Raw genomic sequence first — 22451 nt, 5'->3', positions numbered from 1 at the left:
TCTATTTGCCCAAGGAAACTTAACAGGTTTTAAAAAAATAAAAGGCACCAATTCAAACCTCCCCTAGGTAGTCATTTTAAAAGACTGAGAGCCATTCATATTATTTCCTAATAACCCCTCTAAATTTAGGTAGGATGCAATATTAAGTGCCCAGTTTTTTAAACTAGGAGAGTAGCTTAAATTTACCACAAAGCTGAGTTTATTCTTCCTATGCTTAATATGCACATCATAATATACGGGGATGGATACCCCTGTGTGTTCAATGTGTGGGACATGCTTATGCCTATTCTATAGCACTTGGAATGTAATTCTATTTTTAATGCTTACTGAGTTTTAGAGTTATTTCATCTTCCCTTCTGAGTTGCACTATTAGCCAAATTAATAATTTACTCATGTCAACTCCACAGTCAGAAATTATAAAATTGTTTCAATAAGAAAATGTAGTTAACTATAACTTCACAATGGACATTAGTATGTTTTGTGGCACTCTCTCTAAAAACGCTGTGGGAGCAAGCCCTAATCACTTACATTTAAGTTATTCAAAAAACAGATACTAAAGAGAAGACAATGAAGGGCAGAAAGGCCAGGTGTATGAAGAAAGTAACAATGAGGCCAGGCCACATTTAGCAAGTTAAGTTGGCATTTATTTTCCCCTTTCTTTTTTCTAATTTTCCTATCCTTTCTTTTTGATTTTTCCCCATTTCTTTTTCGTTCTCCCTTATATCTAGGAATGTCATATTTACAAGGGCACTTAGATATCACCTGCCACAACCCTCTAAATGTACAAATGGAGAAAACTAAAGCTCAGATAAGGCCAAGAAGGTCACAAGCCTGATTTTAAAAGCAGGTCTGTCCAACTCTCAAAATCCATTTTCTACTATATCCCCTGCTTCTTTGGAAAAACACCTTTCTACTACATGGTTCTTAAACTTTATTCTGCTATATAGAGAATGAAACTACATAACAAATCATATGTTAGTATTTAAGACAGTATACACAAAACCACCTATTTTCCCTACTGGACACTTTAATTTTAATGCTAATCTTTTTAAAAACTACCTTCTCATAAACCAATTCACAGACTAGAGGAAAAAGATCAGTTCAATACTGATAATTTGAAATTACTATTAGGTCACATTAATAGAAGTTACTATTTATTTACTGCTTGTATGTGCCAAGTATACCCCATATCTCCCTCTTTTTCTCTCTCTCACCCCTCTATCTTCAGGTTGGAGGCCCCTCTCCATCCCACTTTCTCATCCTTTCACAACTTTTTAAATTAAATGTAACATAGTAAAGGGTACAATCTTTTAAATCTTCTTGTTATTCCCCTAAAGTTCTTTGGGTTACTACAGTGCCCATGAGGGTAGATGGCCCTATTTATATCTAGTATGTAAATTACTTTATCATATTTCCCCTTGATGTCCCAGGACACAACTTAATTTACAGATTATACTTACCTTTGAAATAAAAAATTAAATAAAAAAAGCCTTACACCACTTTGACAAAATCATGTGTTTTATTATTTAATTTTGATGCACAGCATAGATTTGGAATAAAAGAATCTTAAATTTAAATCTTACCTGACACATACCAGCTGTGAGACCTCTCCTGAGTCTATCTGATACTCATATCACAAGGTTGGTGTGAGGATCAGTGGGAAAGAATGTATTCCCTTTCCCACCTTCTCACCTGCCTTATTCTGCCTATGGAACTCTTTTTTTTTTTAAGCTTCTTCCTAGATGTGACTTTTCTATATAATCAGAGCATTCCTCTCCCCATAGGAAAAGTCACTACATTCTCCATAGTTTAATGAGTATATATCTCACTGTGTAAGTAGTTATTCACAAATCTCTTTCTTTCATCTCTTTTCTGGACAGCAAGAAGCCCAGAGCCTTCTAGAGTGCATGAAATATATGAGAAAGTTAAAAAAAAAAAAAAGTCTGATAAAGGATATTGAAGAATGAATCCTTGCCTAGATGGTGAAATCCAAAGCAATACCTAAATAGTAATCCAGACTCTTCATTATCACCTAATGGAATGAAGGAAGCAAAGTTATCCCCTGATACTTCTTGTTCACTAGGGAATTCATTTTCATGACTAAACCCACCATTTCTTGTGAAGCACAAGAAACTAGATAGAAAGGGACCAAAATGCACCAAAAGAATGTTTGTATTTGCCATGTAGCCTATATAACCTATAGTTTCCAACTGTGAGTCCTCTAACGTGAAAATTATGATAATGATCAAAAAGAATAAAACTGATTTTCTCTACCAACAGTAAGATATTAAAAGACCCCTAAATATCCCTTCCAAGTTTTCTCTTTAAACCTGCTTTTTGTTCTATATTCTCTTCTCTACACATATTGAGCCAGATTAGAAAGATGAAAGGCCTAAAGGAAGGGTCTTCAAAACCTACTATGTTAGATTAATTGTGAATCAATAATTTGGAAGTTGAAGTTACCATATTTCTATACTAAAGCTCTAAAACAACTAAATTTCCAACTCAAAAATCCAATTTCTTCCATTACCTAAAAGGGCTAAACTTTCTGTAAAACATCTTCTGAAAATGTTGGATAGGTCACAAACTGGAACAAGGGCATACAACTGAAAAAAATTCCTTCTAAAGTATAAAAGGACCTAGAAACATATATCCAAGGGAATAAATTTAAGGAACCTGAGATTACTGGCAAACCAGGGATGCTATGAGGTATATGCCCAGCCTTTAGAAGCTACCAGAAAATAAACACATCTTCTTAGGACCAACAAACAAATGAAAACAAAACAACAAGATATTTTTTTCAGTAAGTTCTTATTTGCCTGATGAAATATTTCAATAGCTTATAAAACCTGCCCTGATTTGAATACATTTTTCATGGTTAAAATTACTCTGAAAAATTACACAAATGTTAAAAGGTTTTAAGGGCTTCCAAAGTAAAGACAGTTATGCCTAGATATATTTCTTAAAGCCAGTCAACTGATTAATAACAGCCCTTATACATTTTCAGACTTCAACATTACCATCACACACTCTGAGGTATAGAATTTTTAGATTTTGCTAAGTACTTTTTCAGCACTTCAAAAAATACAAAGTGGGCTCCTTAAGGAAAATTCTGATCCCCCCGTAGGCACTTCTCCCTAATTTCCATAGCAGGATATCAATAAATAGTTACCATCAATACTGCCATTAATGAATCTAATTATACAGGTGTGTGTGTGTGTGTGTGTGTGTGTGTGTGTGTACACTTAGGAAAAGTATGAAAGGATATATACTATCACAGTGGTTACCTTTAGGTAAAAGTGATTTTTATTTCTTTTTTATAGTTTTCTGATTTATCTAGTTTTCAATAAATATATATTTCATGACTAGAAAAAAAAAATTAGTGATTTCAAGAAATAAGATATAATAAGACTCACAGTAGCAAAGCATACTTACCTGCTTCATTACATAAGGCTTTCAAGTCTGCTCCAACATACCCATGAGCACTATTTGCCAACTGTAGCAGTTCAACTTCAGTGAGTAAATGGGGTACCCTTTGAAGCAATTTCTGGAGAATATCTAGCCGATCTGCAGCATTAGGAACTCCAATCTCTATCTCTTTATCAAATCGTCCTGGTCTTCGAAGTGCAGCATCTAAGGCGTGAGGGCGATTTGTGGCCCCAAGGACCAACACCTGGCCTTCACTTCCTTCCTTACAAAATAAAATAAGAATAAATTACACATTCTTCTAACGCTAATACATACAATTGCCATATCTATATCTATACAGATCTGAAATTATCTATATCTATACTAAACATACGGAAGTACTGGCTATATAGATAATATGGATCTAAGTGTCCACACTAAGTCTCATCCTTTACACTGTTATTACGCATCCCACATTTTCCTAAGTTCAGCCTCAAAACTCCCTCATCTAGAAAGTTTTTCACTATGTACTTTCCCAACTATAGTGATGTCTCTCTCCCCGTTTTGGCATCTAAACTTCACTGTTTTCATGAATAAGAACGTATAATATCCTACCATAGAGTTGTTTTAATTTGTCCTTTTCCCCCTAATTGAAACAAAGACTACGGCCAGCACATTATCCAAATAGAACAAGACTCTATTATACAGTTGTCTTAGAAATCTTATTCACATGTGGATTGTACTTTTTTTATTCTGATGTTTAAATTCCTAGTAATAAAGACAGCAATATATCCAATACCTGAGTATCAGCCACCCTTGAATGCATATAGATTTTTCACATAGGAATAAAATTTGGAACAACAAATTATAAAGAACTATAATGATCAGCCATCTGTGAAAGTTATCCATTTTATTCTGATGACCCAAGTATAATCCCACAGAGACAAGCTTAACTGACATGTGATTCAAAGTAAGGAAACTGAAACCTACTCAATTATACTGGCTGTCCCAACAGAAAATGTATGGATTACAATAAATCTATCAATTACGTATTTAGGAGACAAAAACAGGCCTGTAAGCATTTTCATACTTAAACATCCGTGTCACCCGCTTCCAGTCCTGCTCATAGGCAAGAATATCAGTCCACAGTGGACCTATCCCATCAGGAGAGAAAGAGGCAGCAAGGATGTAATAATTAAGATCCTCCAAAACAGAGCCTTCCATCTGATTTCATACTTACCAGAACTCTTCTAATTATAATACAGCTCTCTAGAAATATTCAGTCAAGGTGGAAAGAGTCATCCATAAACAAAGTCATCAATAAACAAAGATATTTGGTTGGCTTAATGATTTTTTTTAAAGATTTTATTTATTTATTCATGATAGACACAGGGGGAGAGAGAGGCAGAGACACAGGCAGAGGGAGAAGCAGGCTCCATGCAGGGAGGCACTAAACCGCTGAGCCACTCAGGGATCCCCAATTCTACTTCTTATTGTAAACAGAAATTGGCATCTCAGTTTATGTATATCTTTTGTGAGTGTTGTTACTATGGATCAATTCTCAGAGCCCTGCCACCTCCAACAACTAGCATCATTGAATTCTCCAATTTTAAAGGCTGAGAACCAAATCTGTGACATCATCACACCTAGTTATTGCACCAAGACTTAGAATCATGTGGTCATCCAGCCTCCCTCAGGTATCAATTCTTCTTTTATGTTACTCTTAAAATTGTCAACACAATTGTTGGAGCACCTGGATGGCTTAGTCAGTTGAGCATCCAACTCTTGATTTCAGCTCAGGTCATGATCTCATGGGATGTGGGACTGAGCCCTATGCTGGGGGAGTCTGCTTAAGATTCTCTCTCCTTCTCCTTCCCTCTCCCCACTTGCACACATATGCTCGTGAGCTCACTCTCCCTCACTCTCTCTAAAATAAATAAATCTTAAAAAAACAAAACAAAACTGTAACATGCTAGCAAATAATGGAGACTTAAAACCCAATTTTCACATTACGTTCACATGTTTAGTTTCTACCAGTAGGAAAGTTCTAACTGTCCAGTTTTTTAATGTATAAAGGAGGGCTTGGGGCTACATGTTTTCTAAAATTTCTTTTGATTCTAACATACTATGACTCTAAAAATTGTGTTATTTACAATCCTGCATAAGAACTGTATTCTGGTAAATGGCTGTCACAGGAGTCTGACAAAATTTTTCTTCATTCCTGCCATTGCTCCTATGGATCTTCCTTTCATAATAAGCACATAGTTTTTATTAATATGTAAGTAAATGCCCTATCAGAGAATGTGGTAACACGGGTAGATTCTTTTTAGATATTGTACATATTTTCCATTATTTTCACTTTCTTTTCTTTCACTTGTTAAACCTAAAGCCCCAAAAGAATCAATTTTTACAGTATAGAAGACTTACTCATGAAATTTCTTAGTAAAATTGATCTAAATCTTCCTTACTGATTTTTGCTTCAGATTTTTAAGTTAATACCATTTACTACAAAAGAAATCCATCACTGTTTATTTTTTATATGGTAGGAACACATGGCATTATATCATCCTAGAAGTTACTAAGATATCTGCTGAATAAAATTAATTTATGGATTCTTTCCTTTAGTTTTTAAGGCTAATATTTTTCCCTGTCCTATAATATCCCAAAACTCAGATATATTTGATAGTTTTTGCTACTATATATGTATTATTAGGAATCATTGCTTTCACAACACAGAATAGATATTGGTACTATACTTACTGAACCAATGCCATCCATCAGTGTTAAGAGTGATGCTACCACTCTTTTTTCCACTTCATTCTGAGCCCCTTCTCTTTTAGGACAAAGTGCATCCAGCTCATCAATAAAAATAATTGATGGGTGTCTAAAAACAAACAAGTAAAATGAATTATTTAATATACATCTTATTTTTAGATTTGATGTATTGTGTTTCAAGTGAAACTGAACACTTCCAATTTTTTAATTGAAACACACATGCAAAAGAATGAAACTTACACCATATACAAAAATAAAGTCAAAATGGATTAAAACCTAAATAGGAGACCTGAAACTACAAAGAGAGCACAGGGAGTAATTTCTCTGACATCAGCCATAGAACCATTTTTCTAGATATGTCTCCCGAGGCAAGGGAAATAAAAGCAAAAATAAACTATTGGGACTACATCAAATAAAAAGCTTCTGCACAGCAAAGGAAACAATCAACAAAACTAAAAGGCAACCCTACTAAATGGAAGAAGGTATTTGCAAATGACATATATCCAAATATATAAACTGATACTCCTCAATACCCAAAAAACAAATAATCCAACTGAAAATGAACAGAAGACACAGACATTTCTTCAAAGATACACAGGTGACCAATAGACACGTGAAAAGATCCTCAACATCACTTATCAGGAAAATGTGAATCAAAACTACAATGAGATTATCACCTCACACCTGTCAGAAGAGCTAAAATCAAAAACCATGATATAGGTATGAGCGAGGATGTGAAGAAAAAGGAACCCACATGCACTGCTGGTGGGAATGCAAACTGGTGCAGCCACTGTGGAGGTTTCTCAAAAAGTTAAAAATAGAACTACTCTACAACCCAGAAATTACACTACTGGGTATTTACCCCAAAAATACAAAAACACTAATTCAAAGGGATACATGCACCTCTTATTTATAGCAACATCATTTACGATAGCCAAATAATGGATGCAGCCCAAATGTCCACTGATGAATGAATGGATAAAGAAAATGTAGTATATATACACAATGAAATATTATTCAGCCATAAAAAGAAAGAAATCTTGCCATTTGCAATGAGATGGATGAAGCTACAAAGTATAGTGCTAAATGAAATAAGTAACAGAAAGACAAAAACCATATAATTTCACTTATCAGTTTAATTTAAGAAATAAAACAAACGAGCAAAGGAAAAAAAAAAAAACAAAAAACAGACTTAACTACAGAGAACAAACTGATGGTTACAAGAGGGATGACTGAAATAGGTAATGGGGATTACCATCGTGAGAACAGGGTGATGTAGGGAATCGCTGAATTACTATGTTGTATACCTGAAACTAATACAACACTGTAAACTACACTGGAATTAAAATAAAAATTTAATTAAAAAAAAGAAATGCAATGTATCAAATTTAGGACTCAGTTAATAATATTAAAGACATAGGCAACAAGATGTTAAACTGAAAAACCTTACATTAATTCTAGTCCAAATTATTAATTCATCACTTTCCAGCAAATCTAAATTCAATAAAAAGTAGAGTATTAAGAATAGTCTACTGCTCATGAAATCAGTCTATGCCAAAATAGAACTTGCCTGCTAATACCCAGTAAATTGTTATGATTCCATCAATTCAGGAAGCCAGAGTTGTCCCCTGGAGCAGGTGTAAAGTCCAAGGGATAGAAATTCCAAATGTGCTCTCTCTCTTTTTTTTGTTTTTTGTCTATTAGAAAAAGAACTTTAGAGGTGATCGGTTCTCCCATATAAAGATGTGAATTCTCTCACAATAGAAAGCTTCAGGACAGCCCAGGGGGCTTAGCGGTTTACCGCCACCTTCAGTCCAGGACATGATCCTGGAGACCCAGGATGGAGTCCCATATAGGGCTCCCTGCATGGAGCCTACTTCTCCCTCTGCCTGTGTCTCTGCCTCTCTGTCTCTCTCTGTGTCTCTATGAATAAATAAATAAAGTCTTTTAAAGAAAGCTTCAACTGCCAGGAACGTACTAATAATGAAAACACACTACACAATACAGTATACCATTGGTTCTCAAATTTTCAGTACTGGGACTACCAACTTTATAAAGGACTACCTTATTTCATCTGCTATCTCTAAAAAAAAAACTTCAAAAATGAAAGTTCTTTTGATAAGAGCAGAATTATGATCAGTTAAATACCAAAACAATGTTAGGGACATAGCCTTATTATGAATAATACATTAGACCAAGTTATAGACCACATTCTTATACTCATTGCAATGTAATATGGTAGCCTAAATTGAGGAATAATCAATAAGAATTGTTTTTAAAGAGCAAAAGACGGGATCCCTGGGTGGCGCAGCGGTTTGGCGTCTGCCCTTGGCCCAGGGCGCGGTCCTGGAGACCCGGGATTGAGTCCCGCGTCGGGCTCCCGGTGCATGGAGCCTGCTTTTCCCTCTGCCTGTGTCTCTGCCTCTCTCTCTCTCTCTCTCTCTCTCTCTCTCTCTCTCTGTGTGTGTGACGATCATAAATAAATTTAAAAAAAAAAAAAAAAATTTGAAAAAAAAAAAAAAAGAGCAAAAGAGGGCAGCCCCGGTGGCCCAACGGTTTAGTGCCGCCTTCGGCCTGGGGTGTGATCCTGGAGACCCGGGATCAAGTCCCACGTCGGGCTCCCTGCATGGAGCCTGCTTCTCCGTCTGCCTGTGTCTCTGCCTCTCTCTCTTGCTGTGTCTCTGCTCTCTCTCTCTCTCTCTCTCTGTCGTGAATAAATAAATAAAATCTTAAAAAAAAAAAAAAAGACCAAAAGATTTGTCCCTTTGAAACAAACTATAATTTTAAAAAAAGGGTTTTAAGCATAAAGGGCTAATATAATACAATCTACTAAGACAAACTAGATAAACTAGATATGCCCAAGTACCCTAAATCATAAATTTATATGCTCAAGTAAAATCATGACTTACCATACAACATTGTCTTAATTTTCCTACTTTATGTAATTCAATAACTCACTGATCAAACTTCCAAAACAATACTAAATAAAAATAGATTAAATACAACTTCATTAGATTTACAATCATTTCTAGTGCTATCAGTATTATTCTTCTAGTGTTCTTTCATGTTTCATATAAAGTGTTAGTAACTCTACTTTAACATAATCTTGATTACTAATTACAAATCTAAATGTAAGTACCGTAAAGTGGCTTCAGCAAATATTTGACGTAACCTTGCTTCTGTCTCCCCGTAGAATCTGTAACAAATAAAATAACATTTAAGGATCAACTCTTAGTGTTTTTAAAGTTTGTCTATAAAAGCTCATTTAATTTTTCTAATACTTCCAGAATACTTAAAATTACTTTCAAAAACTATTTTCTAAACTTAATTTTTATACACAATTAAAAGCAAATATAAAGTATTTCAACATATGAACTAGCCAGAATGCTATGCAGTCATTTTTTTTAAATCACTTTTAAGAAGCATTTAATAACACTTTATTGTATTAAATTATGCACCTACTTGCTTATAATTTCAGGACCATTAATTACAGAAACATAGGCTCCGACTTCATTAGCAACAGCCCTGGCAATCATTGTCTTTCCAGTGCCTGGAGGGCCATAGAGTAACACTCCTCTAGGTGGGGGAATTCCTAGAAGAAAAAGAAGAGAACAATGGATTCAGCATTACTAGGTTTCTTGTACTGTCATGTGGCTGCAAATAGGAGTTGTAAAATATAAATTTACCTCGTATTACAAAACTAAAGAGTCAGACCTTCTGCCCCTGCCCCCTCCCCCAAAAATGTACTAACTGGCCCAAATGCTAATCTCTGGCAATGACCTTCTCTCTGTAGACCCAACCAGGTCATGCACACTGGTAAAAAAACTGGCTGGACACCCAAACAATTGCCATGTTCCATCCCAGATAGCACAGCTCAATATCAGAACACAAAGCTCGGACAAGAACACAGGCATCCAAAGGAAGCCATCAATCCTAATTTTTATCTCAACTAGTCATCTTAGGTTATATAAGCATTACTAACAAAATGTCAATCAAAGGATTCATATTTTATATATATATATTCATATATCAAGTCTCATGGTCTCAAGTCTCATTTTTCATGAATCTTTACATATATATATATATGTAAAGATTCATGAAAAATGAAAAGGCAGAGAGAAAGAGATGGTAGGCACCAAATACATGCAGAAGATCTGGGCAATTACCACACAGAGGAAGCCCTGAGTTTCCTAGGAACCAACTACTCCCTTAACCACTTGCTTCAATGCAAAGAGATGTGCACACAGTTACATTTCCTAACAAAGAAGCCTCATCCAACATATTTAAATGTTCGGTTTCCTTCTTTGGTCATTACAGCTGATCTAGAATGACAAGATACTAATTCTAGATCCAATACAAACAATTGTGGAAGTATGCAATTAGAAGAGACAAGGCTGAAACTAATTGACATTACAACCTAAAGAGATCAAGCATGGAAAAAAAAGGCTCACTTAACTGGTATCTCCCAAAGCAACTCACACCTCCTACCATACCTACCACTCAGGAAAGAAAAACAAGAAAAGAAGATGAACAATTATTACATAAGTGGAATGAACCAACTGCTTTTTAGTTTGAATTTAATACTTCTGTTGCAATACACTGAAGGAATCATACCATAACTCTTGAAAAGTTCAGGCTGTTTGAGAGGCAATTCAATAATCTCTCTAATTGCTTTCAGCTGACTACTTAAGCCTCCTATCATGTCATAAGTTACTTTGAATTGGTTGTCTTCCTCTTCTGAATTTGTATGAACCTTTGTAAAATTAACTCTTGTTGTTGAAGAAATAAAATAAAAAATATCAGTGTTGCACTTTGCTCCCACACAGGCTGACTTCAGCAATCTCTCTTCATTGATAAGTTGCTCATTTCCTCCTCTGGCCGACTCAAAACTACATTTAAGTTCTGTGACTTCCACTAGTCCGAGTCTGCTGCTATCCCCATGATTCTGTGTAACATCCAACAAAACGTCACTGTCTTTATTTATCATTCTGTCATCTACTGGTTTGCAAGGAGTACTGCTCGATGGTGGGTCCTGAGGCTCTCCCAAATCTAATTGGCTTAGCTGTAGAGATACATCCAGGGTACTGGTTTCCATGCTGGACTGTTCAGAGGCCATTCCCTGAGCATTGGTGTCAGAGTCATTCTGAGGCTTTCTTAATATCATGCCATCTGTCCCTTTCACTTGCAGCACTTGCAATTTACATGGTCGTCCATAGAATGTACAATACAGAAAGTTGCCCGGTAAAACAATCTTGCCGTCTAGAAAATAATTTTTAAAATATAAATGTTAGCATAACTCTTCACCCATTTCATGTTTAAATAACAATTTATTCCATCTATTAACAAAACCTATCTGACAGAAAGACTAAATCAAAGATAAGAGTATTAATAAAATGATTGCCATGAAAAAGAGACAATTCCCATTTGATAGAGCACCATCTGGAGACAGAAGGGCAAGATAACTCTTTAAACTCCTCCATGTTCAATACATCTAGAATTCTATCAACTATATAAAAAAAAAAAAATAATGTGGCATTCCACATCCAATAACGAACTAACCTAAAATGGCATACCTAACTAACACTCCAAGATAACATTTCTCACTGGAAAGAGGAAGAGCTTAAGGGTTAAGAGTTTCAGTTCTACCACTGACTTTGTCCAAAGATAAGTCATATATTCTCTCCAGTGCTCTCCAATTCTCTCCAACTGCCAATCAATTAATTGGGGAGAAAAAATTCCTATCCCAAAAGGACATTAATTCATTAAGAATAACACTCTTCACATTATGTTGAAGAAAATTACAATCTATACAAGTCCTCAAAGACACATTACTTTATTAACTACCTTGCTTCTTGTAATTTAAAAAACTATTTAAAATGTATGCCTCACCTAGCTTTCTTAGAAGACAACCAGTCAGTTGTTCTTCATTAATATCCACATTTTTGTCACTGTAAGGGGTGGGGGAAAGAGAAAACAGCATTAAGTACACCAGAAACTAGATGTAATATAAAATTTCATGTACATTATTACAAGGCAGACTTAGTCAAAAGAATTAGTTTACAAACTGGAAATGGTTTATACAATTTGGGAATGATTTATGTTTTTCAGGTATTTCTTATAGGCATGAAAATACCATTTGCAATTTAGTGTCCTAATGACCTAAACCAATGTTCTTCAAAATATAGAATACTATCCATTACTAGATTATGAAATCATTTCAGTCGATCCCATGCAGAAATTTTTTTTTGATAGAATACAAAAATGTCAAAGTACATCACATATAGACTAAATACTGCTTAGAACAGCATTACTTTCTTACACATACATACACACATCTATATACTCATATACAGGTACACACATGTATGTGAATATGTGCACTGTATTTGTGCACATATGCATATACTGAATCACAATGAAATGTATTTTTTATTGTGTGTCATAGCCAAAAACATTTGAAAAACACTGGCCTAAATTAATCACTTCCTTTCTGAAATTGCCTAGCTTGAAGAAAGGCTTTTACGATTATTATTTTTTAAGACTTTATTTATTTATTCATGGGAGACACAGAGAGAGATAGGTAGAGACACAGGGAGAGGGAGAAGCAGGCTCCATGCAGGGAGCCTGACGTGGAACTCAATCCCAGGTCTCCAGGATTAGGCCCTGGGCTGAAGGCGGTGCTAAATTGCTGAGCCACCCGGGCTGCCAGAAAGGCTTTTAATAGCTTACTTCATTCCCTTTCTAAAATTTATAAGTTATCTTTCAGGAAAATTAAGTCCTTTATTGGAAATTACCTAAAAAGGTAGAAATAAGAAGACAGGAGATTAATAGTATAATGAAATTTAATTCTGGAGAGGAGTATGCCTTTCCCTTCTCCAGGAAGGGAAAAATGAGAACCCCTTCTTCTACTAATGACTATCTTCCAGGAGGTTGCTTGAGTGTAGGAAGTAGGTACATATACTTATAAAGGAACGTGTTCTTGGAGAGTTCTCAGAATACGTGCATTTTTCCTACCTCCCCCCATATAAGAAGCCCATATGGGCAGAAAAGGCCTACAGTTGTGAGCTCTGTCAGACAGCAGTGGAGAAGCAATAGTTTATCTCAAGAAGATAGTTTAGTAGACTCATCTGGTCCAAATATAAGCTTTCTTCTCCAAATACTTTATCAGCAACAAACAAAATCAATATAGTAAACTTCATTATTCCCAGATTCACCTACTTGCTAAAATGTATTTGTAACCCTAAAAATCAATATGACCAGAGCTTTCCTAGTCACTAACAGACATACATAAAACAGGCAAAAAAAAATTTGAGTCGCTAAGCACTTTCCTAGCAGAGGCTGAAAAAGTACTCTTATTTCAACTCTTTCAGAAGTAACAAGAAGAGTAGAGACAGGAGGAGGCAGTGCAGTGTACAGCAAAAAGTCCCAGCTCTTTACAACAGTTGGAGATTTGAATTCTAACTCTGGCATCTGTATAGTGAGGTGGCCTCAGGCAAGTCACTTAACACTCCTGAACTACTGCTGCTCTTTCATAAACTAAAGAAGACAAAATCTATCAGAATGAGTTGTTTTAAGATTATAATGTATATAAGATATATATTTTTTGTACATTAAATATGCACTAAATATATTAATGTTATTAGTACATACTATTATATATAATACACATTAAGTATATGTAAATATAAACATAACATTAAATATAAGCATATATTTAACGTATATATAAACATAGATACCTCTAGGAGCAATGGTTCAGTATTTGCTAATGTAATGTTCACAGCAACTTTATAGAACATACTGACCACTAATAATGAGAACTGAGTACATATTAACATAAAGGAGAAAAAAAATAGAAGAAGGAAATTTGAAATCAAATATATATATATATATATATATATATAGACTACATATGAAATTGTAGCTCCTTAAAATTCTCAAAATCACTTGTTTATAGAATTCTGAAACCAGTTATACCTATTTATTAAACTCTGAAGAGAGGATACTTACAAATGTGTATAAGCATAAAAATATTAAGAGTTTAAAAAAAATATTAAGAGTTTTGCTTTTAAAAAAAGAGTGGATAAATAAATCTAAAAAAAAAAGAAAAGTGGGTACAGATAAAATCACTTCCACTAGAAAGAGCTCTAATCTTACTAATAAAACTTCAGAAGCAACTGAAGGATTTAATCAACAGAATAAAATTACTGATTTTTCTTACTGGAAAGTAAGTTTCTTACATAAGCCCTTCTGCTACATTTAGAACACAAGATTTTTTAAAAATAAAATTTTAAAGACCAACTTCCACTAGTTCCTCTGTTGTAGACAATTGTTATCACCTAAGACTGCTGCGCCCTCAAGAGGTCACACTAGTTAGATCATCAAAAATCCACTGCAACCTGCAGCACTGTCTCAAAACAATCTAAAGATTAATACTGTTTAATCTGAGTAGAAAAACCTAACCCACAAAATAATGGGTAAGTTACTTCTCATGGAGCCCATCTCCTCATCCTTAAGAAAAGAACAAATAGGGGCACTTTGCAGGAGGAGTAAGTGAGAGAAGAGGGAAAAAGTGTGTGTGCATGTATGTGTGCTAGTACACAGCGCATGTTGAGTTCTCTTCTCCCCTCTTCCTTTTATTTTATTGTTAAAATGTGATTAATTCCTCTGAAAAGTTTCCCGGTTTGTAAAAAAAAAAAAAAAATCTGCTGAAGCTCAAGCTTGGAATCTAAAAAAGTAGCAAAAGAGAAGAAAACATTTTAAAATCAAGCTAATGAGAGGCACCTTGGTGGCTGAGTCAGTTGAACATCTGCCTTCAGCTCAGGTCATGATCCCAGGGTGCAGAACGCCACGTCCCGCTCCCTGCTCACATGTGGAGTCGGCTTCTCCCTCTGCCTCTGCCCCTCCCCCTGCTTGTGTGTGCTCTCTTCCTATCTCTCAAATCAAGAAATAAAATATTTTAAAAGATAGATAAAATCAAGCTAATGACTGGAAAATGTTTTGTAATTCTTGCATATAAATACCTTCCCAAAATTCCCAAGTATTAATACCTTCCCAAAATTCCCAAGTATTAAAGTATCAAAAATGCTTTCTTTTTTTTTTTTTTTTTTTTTAAATGCTTTCTTTAAACAAATCTTGATAAGACTTGCATATGTGAACTCAGTTACAATCCCATTAGATACAGAGTATCCAAGAGGATGAGTGATATATGTTAACTGTATTGATGAGGTAATTCAGTTAGTCCTTGGAAAGGGACTATTTCAAAACCTGATAGAAATAACTAGATTGAATAATCAGCAAGTTAAAATACATAATCGAGTACTTTGCTTGAAGCCATTTTTTTAAAGATTTATTTGGAGAGAGAGAGAGGGATAAAGAGAGCAGGAGTACACACATGAGTCAGGGGAGGGACAGAGGGAGAGAATCTTCAAGCAGACTCCTCAGAGCGCAGAGCCTGTGGCAGGGGTGGTAGGCTTAATATCATGAACCATGAGATCACAACCTTGGCTGAAACCAAGAGTTGGACACTTAACAGACTGAGCCACCCAGGTGCCCCTGGAAGAGTCTTGATTAAAACTTGTTTCTGGGCAGCCCCAGTGGCTCAGCGGGTTACTGCCGCCTTCGGCCCAGGGCCTGATCCTGGAGACCCGGGATCGAGTCCTACGTCGGGCTCCCTACATGGAGCCTACTTCTCCCTCTGCCTGTGTCTCTGCCTCTCTCTCTCTCTCTCTCTCTCTGTATCTCTCATAAATAAATAAATAAAATCTTAAAAAAAAAACAAAAACTTGTTTCTTGTCTATTCACAGTAACCTACTCCCTCCTTTACAACAGCCCTGATTACACTGCAAAACAAGATGAAAACTACTGCTAAATATATATCAATACTAATTCCTCTCACCTAAAATATCAGGTCATACTCTAATCATAGGGCATTAGAGAGTCTCTAGTCGATACCTTAGGTGGCACTCATCTAGCTTGTGCTATCTAAAACAGTAGACCACTAGCCATTCACCATGCGTGGCTATCAAGTGCTTAAATGTAGCTAGTCCAAATTGAGATGTGCTACAAGTATAACATTCAAACTGGATTTTCAAGATTTAGTTTGAAAAGTATCTTATTAATAATTTTTATAAGGTTAAAATTTTATGATAACTGGTTAAATATTAAATGTTAGATGATATTTAAATAATGACTAAATCATTAAATGAAATATTTCACCAGTTTCATTTTCTTTCTTAAATGTGACTACCAGAAAATGCGAAATTACATATGTGGTTCACATTTGTGACTCTTGTTTTATTTCCACTGGGCAGCACTGATCCAGACTGTCACCAAAGAAAAGAGCCAAACCTGAGTGCCAGGTCCATTTCCTCAGCCTGTAGCACAGCACCCAACAGAGGCTGGACTTGGATAGCATCACCAACCTTCACACCCACATTCTTCTGTGCCATTTCACTCAGGCCAACCTTGCCGCCAGGAAATCCTGCCACAGGCCAGGCCGTATAGACCTGCCCAGAACACAGGAAATAAAAATATGAGAACATAAATATTCATAGAATATCATTAATTTATAAAGTTAGAAAACTAAGCATAGCTATGCATATGGAGCTGTAAAACATAGTCCTTACCCCCAAGGAGTTATAATCAGACACAAATTACAAAAAACTTTTAAAATAAATATTACATCTTCTTGTGAAGATTAGGAATGATACCAGAGTGAAAATGGTAGAAGATTTGAAAGGCAATTTAGGAAAAGTCACAAAGGCATTAACATGTAACAGGAAGAAAATACTAAAGACAAGCTAACTGCAAGGTAATCTACCCTGGAGCATAAACTACATCCAGGAAATAGTGAAGAACCTGGCACCAGAAGTTCATGAGAACCTGGATCTCATCAGACTGAAATGTTAAGGGAGAGAAGCAAAGATTTCCAGCTCCAGATAGTGAGCTGAGCTCATACATGTATAATCTTCCACAAGACACAGGATTTTTTTTTTCCTTTGTAAGAATAATGAAAAGAATGAGAGGTGTGCCATCAGTACATAATAGATTTCAAATTATTTTCAGAGGACACTGCTGGATGAGAGAACATTGACTGATGAAGCAGCAGAAGAAATGGCAGAAGCAGAGGCCAGCCGCAGGGAAGAAGGCCAAGCTGGCAAAAATGATCAAGGAAAGGTTCTGGGCTTTGAGCCTCAAGCATGATGAATAGCAGCAAAAACAGCTGAAAACGGGGAGGGTAATCAAATATTTGTATACAAAAGAGATGACTTTCATACTCCCAAACTGCATTTCTGTGGGAAAAAAATACATATAACTAACAGACTAGGTGGGGGGGGGGATAGGGCTGATAGTGTGTGTGTCATTACCTTCAGAGGAAGAGCCTCTCTCTACAGCATGACATTTAGGGGCTACTATACCCAGGAAAGTTACAGACATCAAAGAAAGTAAAAGGTCAACAGATGTGAGGATCTTTTAAGATACAGTTTTTCGTTTACTACTGCTTTGTTGAAAATTAAAAGAAAAACCATCTCAAATTTTTCTAAGGATTTCTAAGGAAATGAAAAGGACTCTTTCTTACCTCTTGCTTTCCATCCAAACTGGTTAGCAACACTGGTCGACCTATACATATATTTGCAGATTTCATAGTGTTGAGTCCAAGTTGAACAAGGAAATTCTGGAATGTTTTAGGAACTTTGTCATCTTCGAAAAAGGGAAAGAAAATTATTTTCACACTATTTTCTAAGTGAAGTCAAAGCCTGCTTTCTTTTGGAGTAGGTAAAAATCCTCTATCCACATAACCACATAAATGCACTTACCATACCCTGGAGGAACCAGTTCCAACCCTCTTTTTTTTTTTTTTTTTCCTTAAACAAAAAGACTTAAAACCAAACCTTTTTGGGGATCCACTGACTGACGACAGGAGTGCTAACTAAAAAAGATGTCTAATTGGGAAGGTATTAGTTTTCACCTTTTAAGAAAAATCATCTCTAATTTTTAAAAAACTGAACATACTTGCAATAGGGCTTTTCGTATTTGCATAGTAACTTTTGTACTATAGATTCTAAGTTGAGTTGACTACAGTATTCAAAGGCTTGAGCTGGATAACTGGCATTTAGCTCTGGAGGGTTAAGTTAAATTTCCACTTCTGAGCCACATGATACCAATCAGATATTTTTCTTTTCTAATCCCCAAAATACACAGGTAAGATAATAGCACAAGTCTTATTCCTTAAGCAAGTATATACTGACCAAAATGATCATTAGTGTTTTCAACTTTTGGCAAAGGAACAGACCAGAATTCAGCCCAGCTGGCAACACCTCTGAAAATGTCTGATTTAATTATTTTTGCCACTACAAAATACCTACCTAACATATTTTCCTTCTGTCATCAGCTGAACAAATCTAGAAAAACAAAGCATCTCACGGAGCTAAGATCAACAGTACTGAGCATTTATAAAATAAGCGTATTTCATAATACGAGGCTGAAAAGAAATTCAGCTTTCCTATGAGCATTCAGTTTCTTACAGAGTTTACTAATCAATAACAGCAAAGTATCCTTTTGACGATTTCATAATGTTCAGTTTCTACCCCTTCTTTCTTCCTAAACCTCAATGAATTACTCTTCCCTCTTGATAAGTAACTCACAGGGGTATTCAGTCCTTAGCAAGATTCTAGGTTTTCTTATTCTCTTCCTTCCGTCCTGTCCTGCACATTCACCATGCATCAGGATCTGACAAATCACCAGTTCTACAAATACCTCCACTTCCTCCCTATGAAGATCATGTTCATATTCTCATCCACTGGTCTTAACTCCTAATACATCTCCATGCATTCTCTTACAGTGTTCAAATCTACTCAAGCTGTCCTCCACACAATTCCTTTCACAAGTCCTCATTCCTCCAATACTGTACTTTAAAAATACATCTCAACATCCACTTTCCTCATTAATTAACTATACATTTATTGAGCACTTCATGTGCCAGATTAGTAAAGGTAATTTCAAACAACCACCGCTCTTCATTTGTTAATTCAGCAAACATTTATTATGTGCCTACATGGCAGATAATATGCTAGGCACAAGGGATACAAAGTGAACAAAAGCGGATGGTTCCTAGCCTCAAAGAGCTTATAATCTAACAGGATGAGAGAGTTATTAATCGCTGAATAACTGTGTAATGGGAAACTAACAGAATGCAAGAATAACTAAAAGTGCTGGGAGAGCCTCTTATGTGGAATCTAGTTTGGAAGAAACAGAGAATGCTTCTCCAAGAAAGTAATGTTTAAATTCAGATCCAAAGGAAGAGTAGGAATTAATTAATCAAAGAGGGGGGAAAAAAAAGATAATTCTTGGCAAAGAGAACAGCTTGGACAGAGAAGTACTGCACAGACAGGAGCACTGTGCATCTGAGGAAAGAGTACAGGCAAAATCATAGAAGACAAGAAGGGGCCACCTAAGGAAAATCAAGATACCCTAGGGCAGTAGGCAATATCAAGCAGCAGCTTGTTCTTATTCTCTCTAAAATAAGTACATAATTTTTAAAAAATGTTTTAAAAAAGAAAGAAAAAATCAAAGAGAAGATGTATGTATAGCACAATGCTATACAAAGTTGGTCAGTGAACTATTTTACTGGTTCATGGTGGGGTAAGCACAGCAAATAAGGGCTTAGAAGCTTTTATGACAACTAGACAGAGTAATCATACATCTGTGGAATCTAATACAATTTCTATTTTTAAACTTACTTTTCTAGTAATTACTTTTTATTGTAATTTACAACAGCGCTGAGCTGTAATATATATTTTAAAACTTTCCCTGTAGAGTTTGAGTAGTATTGGTCTAGAAGGCACAAATATAAATCTGAAAAAGATGAAAGACTATGGATACTGGATGAACTTGCCAAAAAGATTTATACAGAGAAAGAGGGTTTTAGGACTAAGAATTGAGGAACTTAAACCATTTGGCAGCCAAGTAGAAAATGAGCCTGCAAAGGAAACTGAAAAGCTACCTACCAACAAAAGGATGGAGAAAAACTAGGACAGTTTAATGGCACACAGCCAAAAATTAAAATGTTTTAAGAAAAAGGAAATGGTAATGCCAAAAAGTGCTAAGAGGTTAAGTTAGGGAAGTAAAGAAAAACTGTTGTACTTATCAACATGGAGATGATCAGTTACCATGACAGAGACAGTTTCTATAGAATGATAGGCTAGATCTCAAAACAGAAATAGGCTAAGGAGGAGGTGATAGATGAGGAGACAGAGACTACTCCGCTTAAGAAACTTGACAATGGGGCAGCCTGGGTGGCTCAGGGGTTTAGCGCCGCCTTCAGCCCAGGGCCTGATCTTGGGGACCCAGGATCGAGTCCCACGTTGGGCTCCCTGCATGGAGCCTGCTTCTCCCTCTGTCTCTGTCTCTGTCTGTCATTAATAAATAAAACCTTAAAAAAAAAAAAAAAAAGAAACTTGACAATGAGGTACACCTGGCTGGCTCAGTCAGTACAGCATGTGACTCTTGATCTCGGGGTTTTGAGTTCAAGTCCAACATTGGGAGATTACTTGAAATCTTAAAAAAAAAAAAAAAAAATTGGCAATGAAACGATGGAAAGAGAGAGGGTGGTGGCAAAAAAAAAAAAAAAATGTGGAAACTCTGTTCTGATTTAAGATGCAAGAGAAACCAACAGATTTAAATTTCAACGGGAAGGATCCAGTTGAAAAAGGTTAAATATGCAGGACAGAACAAGTTATCCTCTGATCCCTAAAGGAAAACCGAAAACACGGTGTTAGCTCTAAAATTGTCATTGGGGTGTGCGTTAGACATAAACTTCTTGCCACAAGTTTAGCCGGTGTTCCGTTTTGTCAAAGTTACAACCCACAGCTTCAACACGCGGAAGACACAATTTACAACCCAATTTACCAACTAACTTTTCAGAAAAAAAAAAAAAAAATCCGTTCTCCTAACTCAAGGAAGCTCTGATCTAAGATAAGGGGCTTTAAAGTCAAATACCGCCTGCCACTCGGTACCTGTGGAACCCGGAGCCAATCACATTAACTATTCTTCCTCGGTAAAACAGGCATAATAATACGGTACCCACCTTCTAGAGTTTCTGTGAAAATTAAATGAGATGTGTATGTGGGGCATACCCAACCTACTGATAACAATGCTATGTAATTGGTACCTTTTATTAAACACTGGAACCTGTGTAGTAGAAGAAAGAAACCTTAAAGCCTTTCATTCACAGTGGGATCTCTTGGGTAGGATGTGTCCACATCTTTACTGTTAGTTTTCTGGGATAGATATAGATATAGATATAGATACAGATATAGATATAGATATAGATAGATCTATAGATAGATATAGATAGATCTACAGAAGTCTGATTGATATAGATAGATATAGATAGATAGATCTATAGATAGATCTATAGATCAGGTCTCCCATAGATAGATCTATAGATCTATCAGACTTCTATTGATAGATCTATCGTAGATGTAGATAGATCTATAGATCTATCAGATCTTCTATCAATAGACCTATCGATAGATAGACAGATATAGATAGATCTATAGGTCTATCAGACTTCTGTAGATCTATATATCTATATCTATATCTATTTCTTAGCTCGTAGCTTTAAGCAATTTTGCAGTTAAATATGTCGTGAATCTTAAACGAGGCAAAGTCGTTTCAAGTGCAACTTACAAATTCCAATCAATGTACAGAGGCGATGGCTTGACTTAGCCACGGATAAACGGTTCCTGCCTAACTTCTCCCGGGCAGGCACGGCTGCGGGTGCCCAAACTTCCGTGCCACTGTCTCAGCTGCGTCTCCCCCAGCTTCCAGAAGCCTCTGCACCTTAAGGAGGCACCCCTAGGTCTACGTCTTCTCAGGTAGCGCCCGCTCGGCCACCAGGTCCCCCACCCGGAACTCTTTACCCATCTCTAAGAAGTTGGTCACCACCAGAATCCCGGCCGCCGCAGCCGTGCCCGGCCCCGCAGAAGGCAGCGAGGGCCCCGAAGGGGAGGAGGCACAGGCAGGCGAGGCTGAACCATTCTCTGCGCTTCGGTTCAGCCGTTTTCTGCTCTTCTTGGAAGACATGAGGAGAAGACCCGCTAGGAAAAGCCACCGCAAAGCCGGCTCAACGTGCTCCTGGCTCTGGAAGAAAAACTTCCGGGGCAGAGGTCAGCGGGACTCCGCCCCGCGCCGTAATCTCCCAAAGTGAAGCGCAGTTAAAAAAAGAAAAAAGAGAGACACACCCCCCCCTTCACCACCCCCAC

The 22451-nt window shown here is 36.3% G+C and overlaps 1 protein-coding gene across 5 annotated transcripts in view; it reads right to left on the bottom strand.

The window, feature by feature from the left end:
• The window catches only part of SPATA5 (spermatogenesis associated 5), a 362021-nt gene extending 339633 nt beyond the window's left edge, over positions 1-22388 (bottom strand). For 3 of the 5 annotated variants that reach the window (XM_041758978.1, XM_041758977.1, XM_041758979.1), the window contains exons 1-9: positions 22110-22388; positions 17765-17886; positions 16534-16691; positions 12073-12131; positions 10798-11442; positions 9646-9775; positions 9323-9379; positions 6169-6292; positions 3436-3691 (exon numbers count right to left, since the gene is read on the bottom strand). In XM_041758978.1, the coding sequence (XP_041614912.1) occupies positions 3436-3691; positions 6169-6292; positions 9323-9379; positions 9646-9775; positions 10798-11442; positions 12073-12131; positions 16534-16691; positions 17765-17886; positions 22110-22272 (1714 nt within the window). In that variant the 5' untranslated portion in view covers positions 22273-22388. Of the gene's footprint in view, positions 1-3435; positions 3692-6168; positions 6293-9322; positions 9380-9645; positions 9776-10797; positions 11443-12072; positions 12132-16533; positions 16692-17764; positions 17887-21876 lie in introns of all 5 variants that reach the window. The other 2 variants (XM_041758976.1, XM_041758980.1) reach the window with 2 other exon arrangements.
• Positions 22389-22451: the final 63 nt, after the last annotated feature.

The sequence above is a fragment of the Vulpes lagopus genome, chromosome 6, assembly GCF_018345385.1.
Source record: "Vulpes lagopus strain Blue_001 chromosome 6, ASM1834538v1, whole genome shotgun sequence".
NCBI lineage: Eukaryota > Metazoa > Chordata > Mammalia > Carnivora > Canidae > Vulpes > Vulpes lagopus.
Note: the sequence above shows the minus strand (reverse complement) of the source record. Positions and strands in the feature narration are given on the sequence as shown.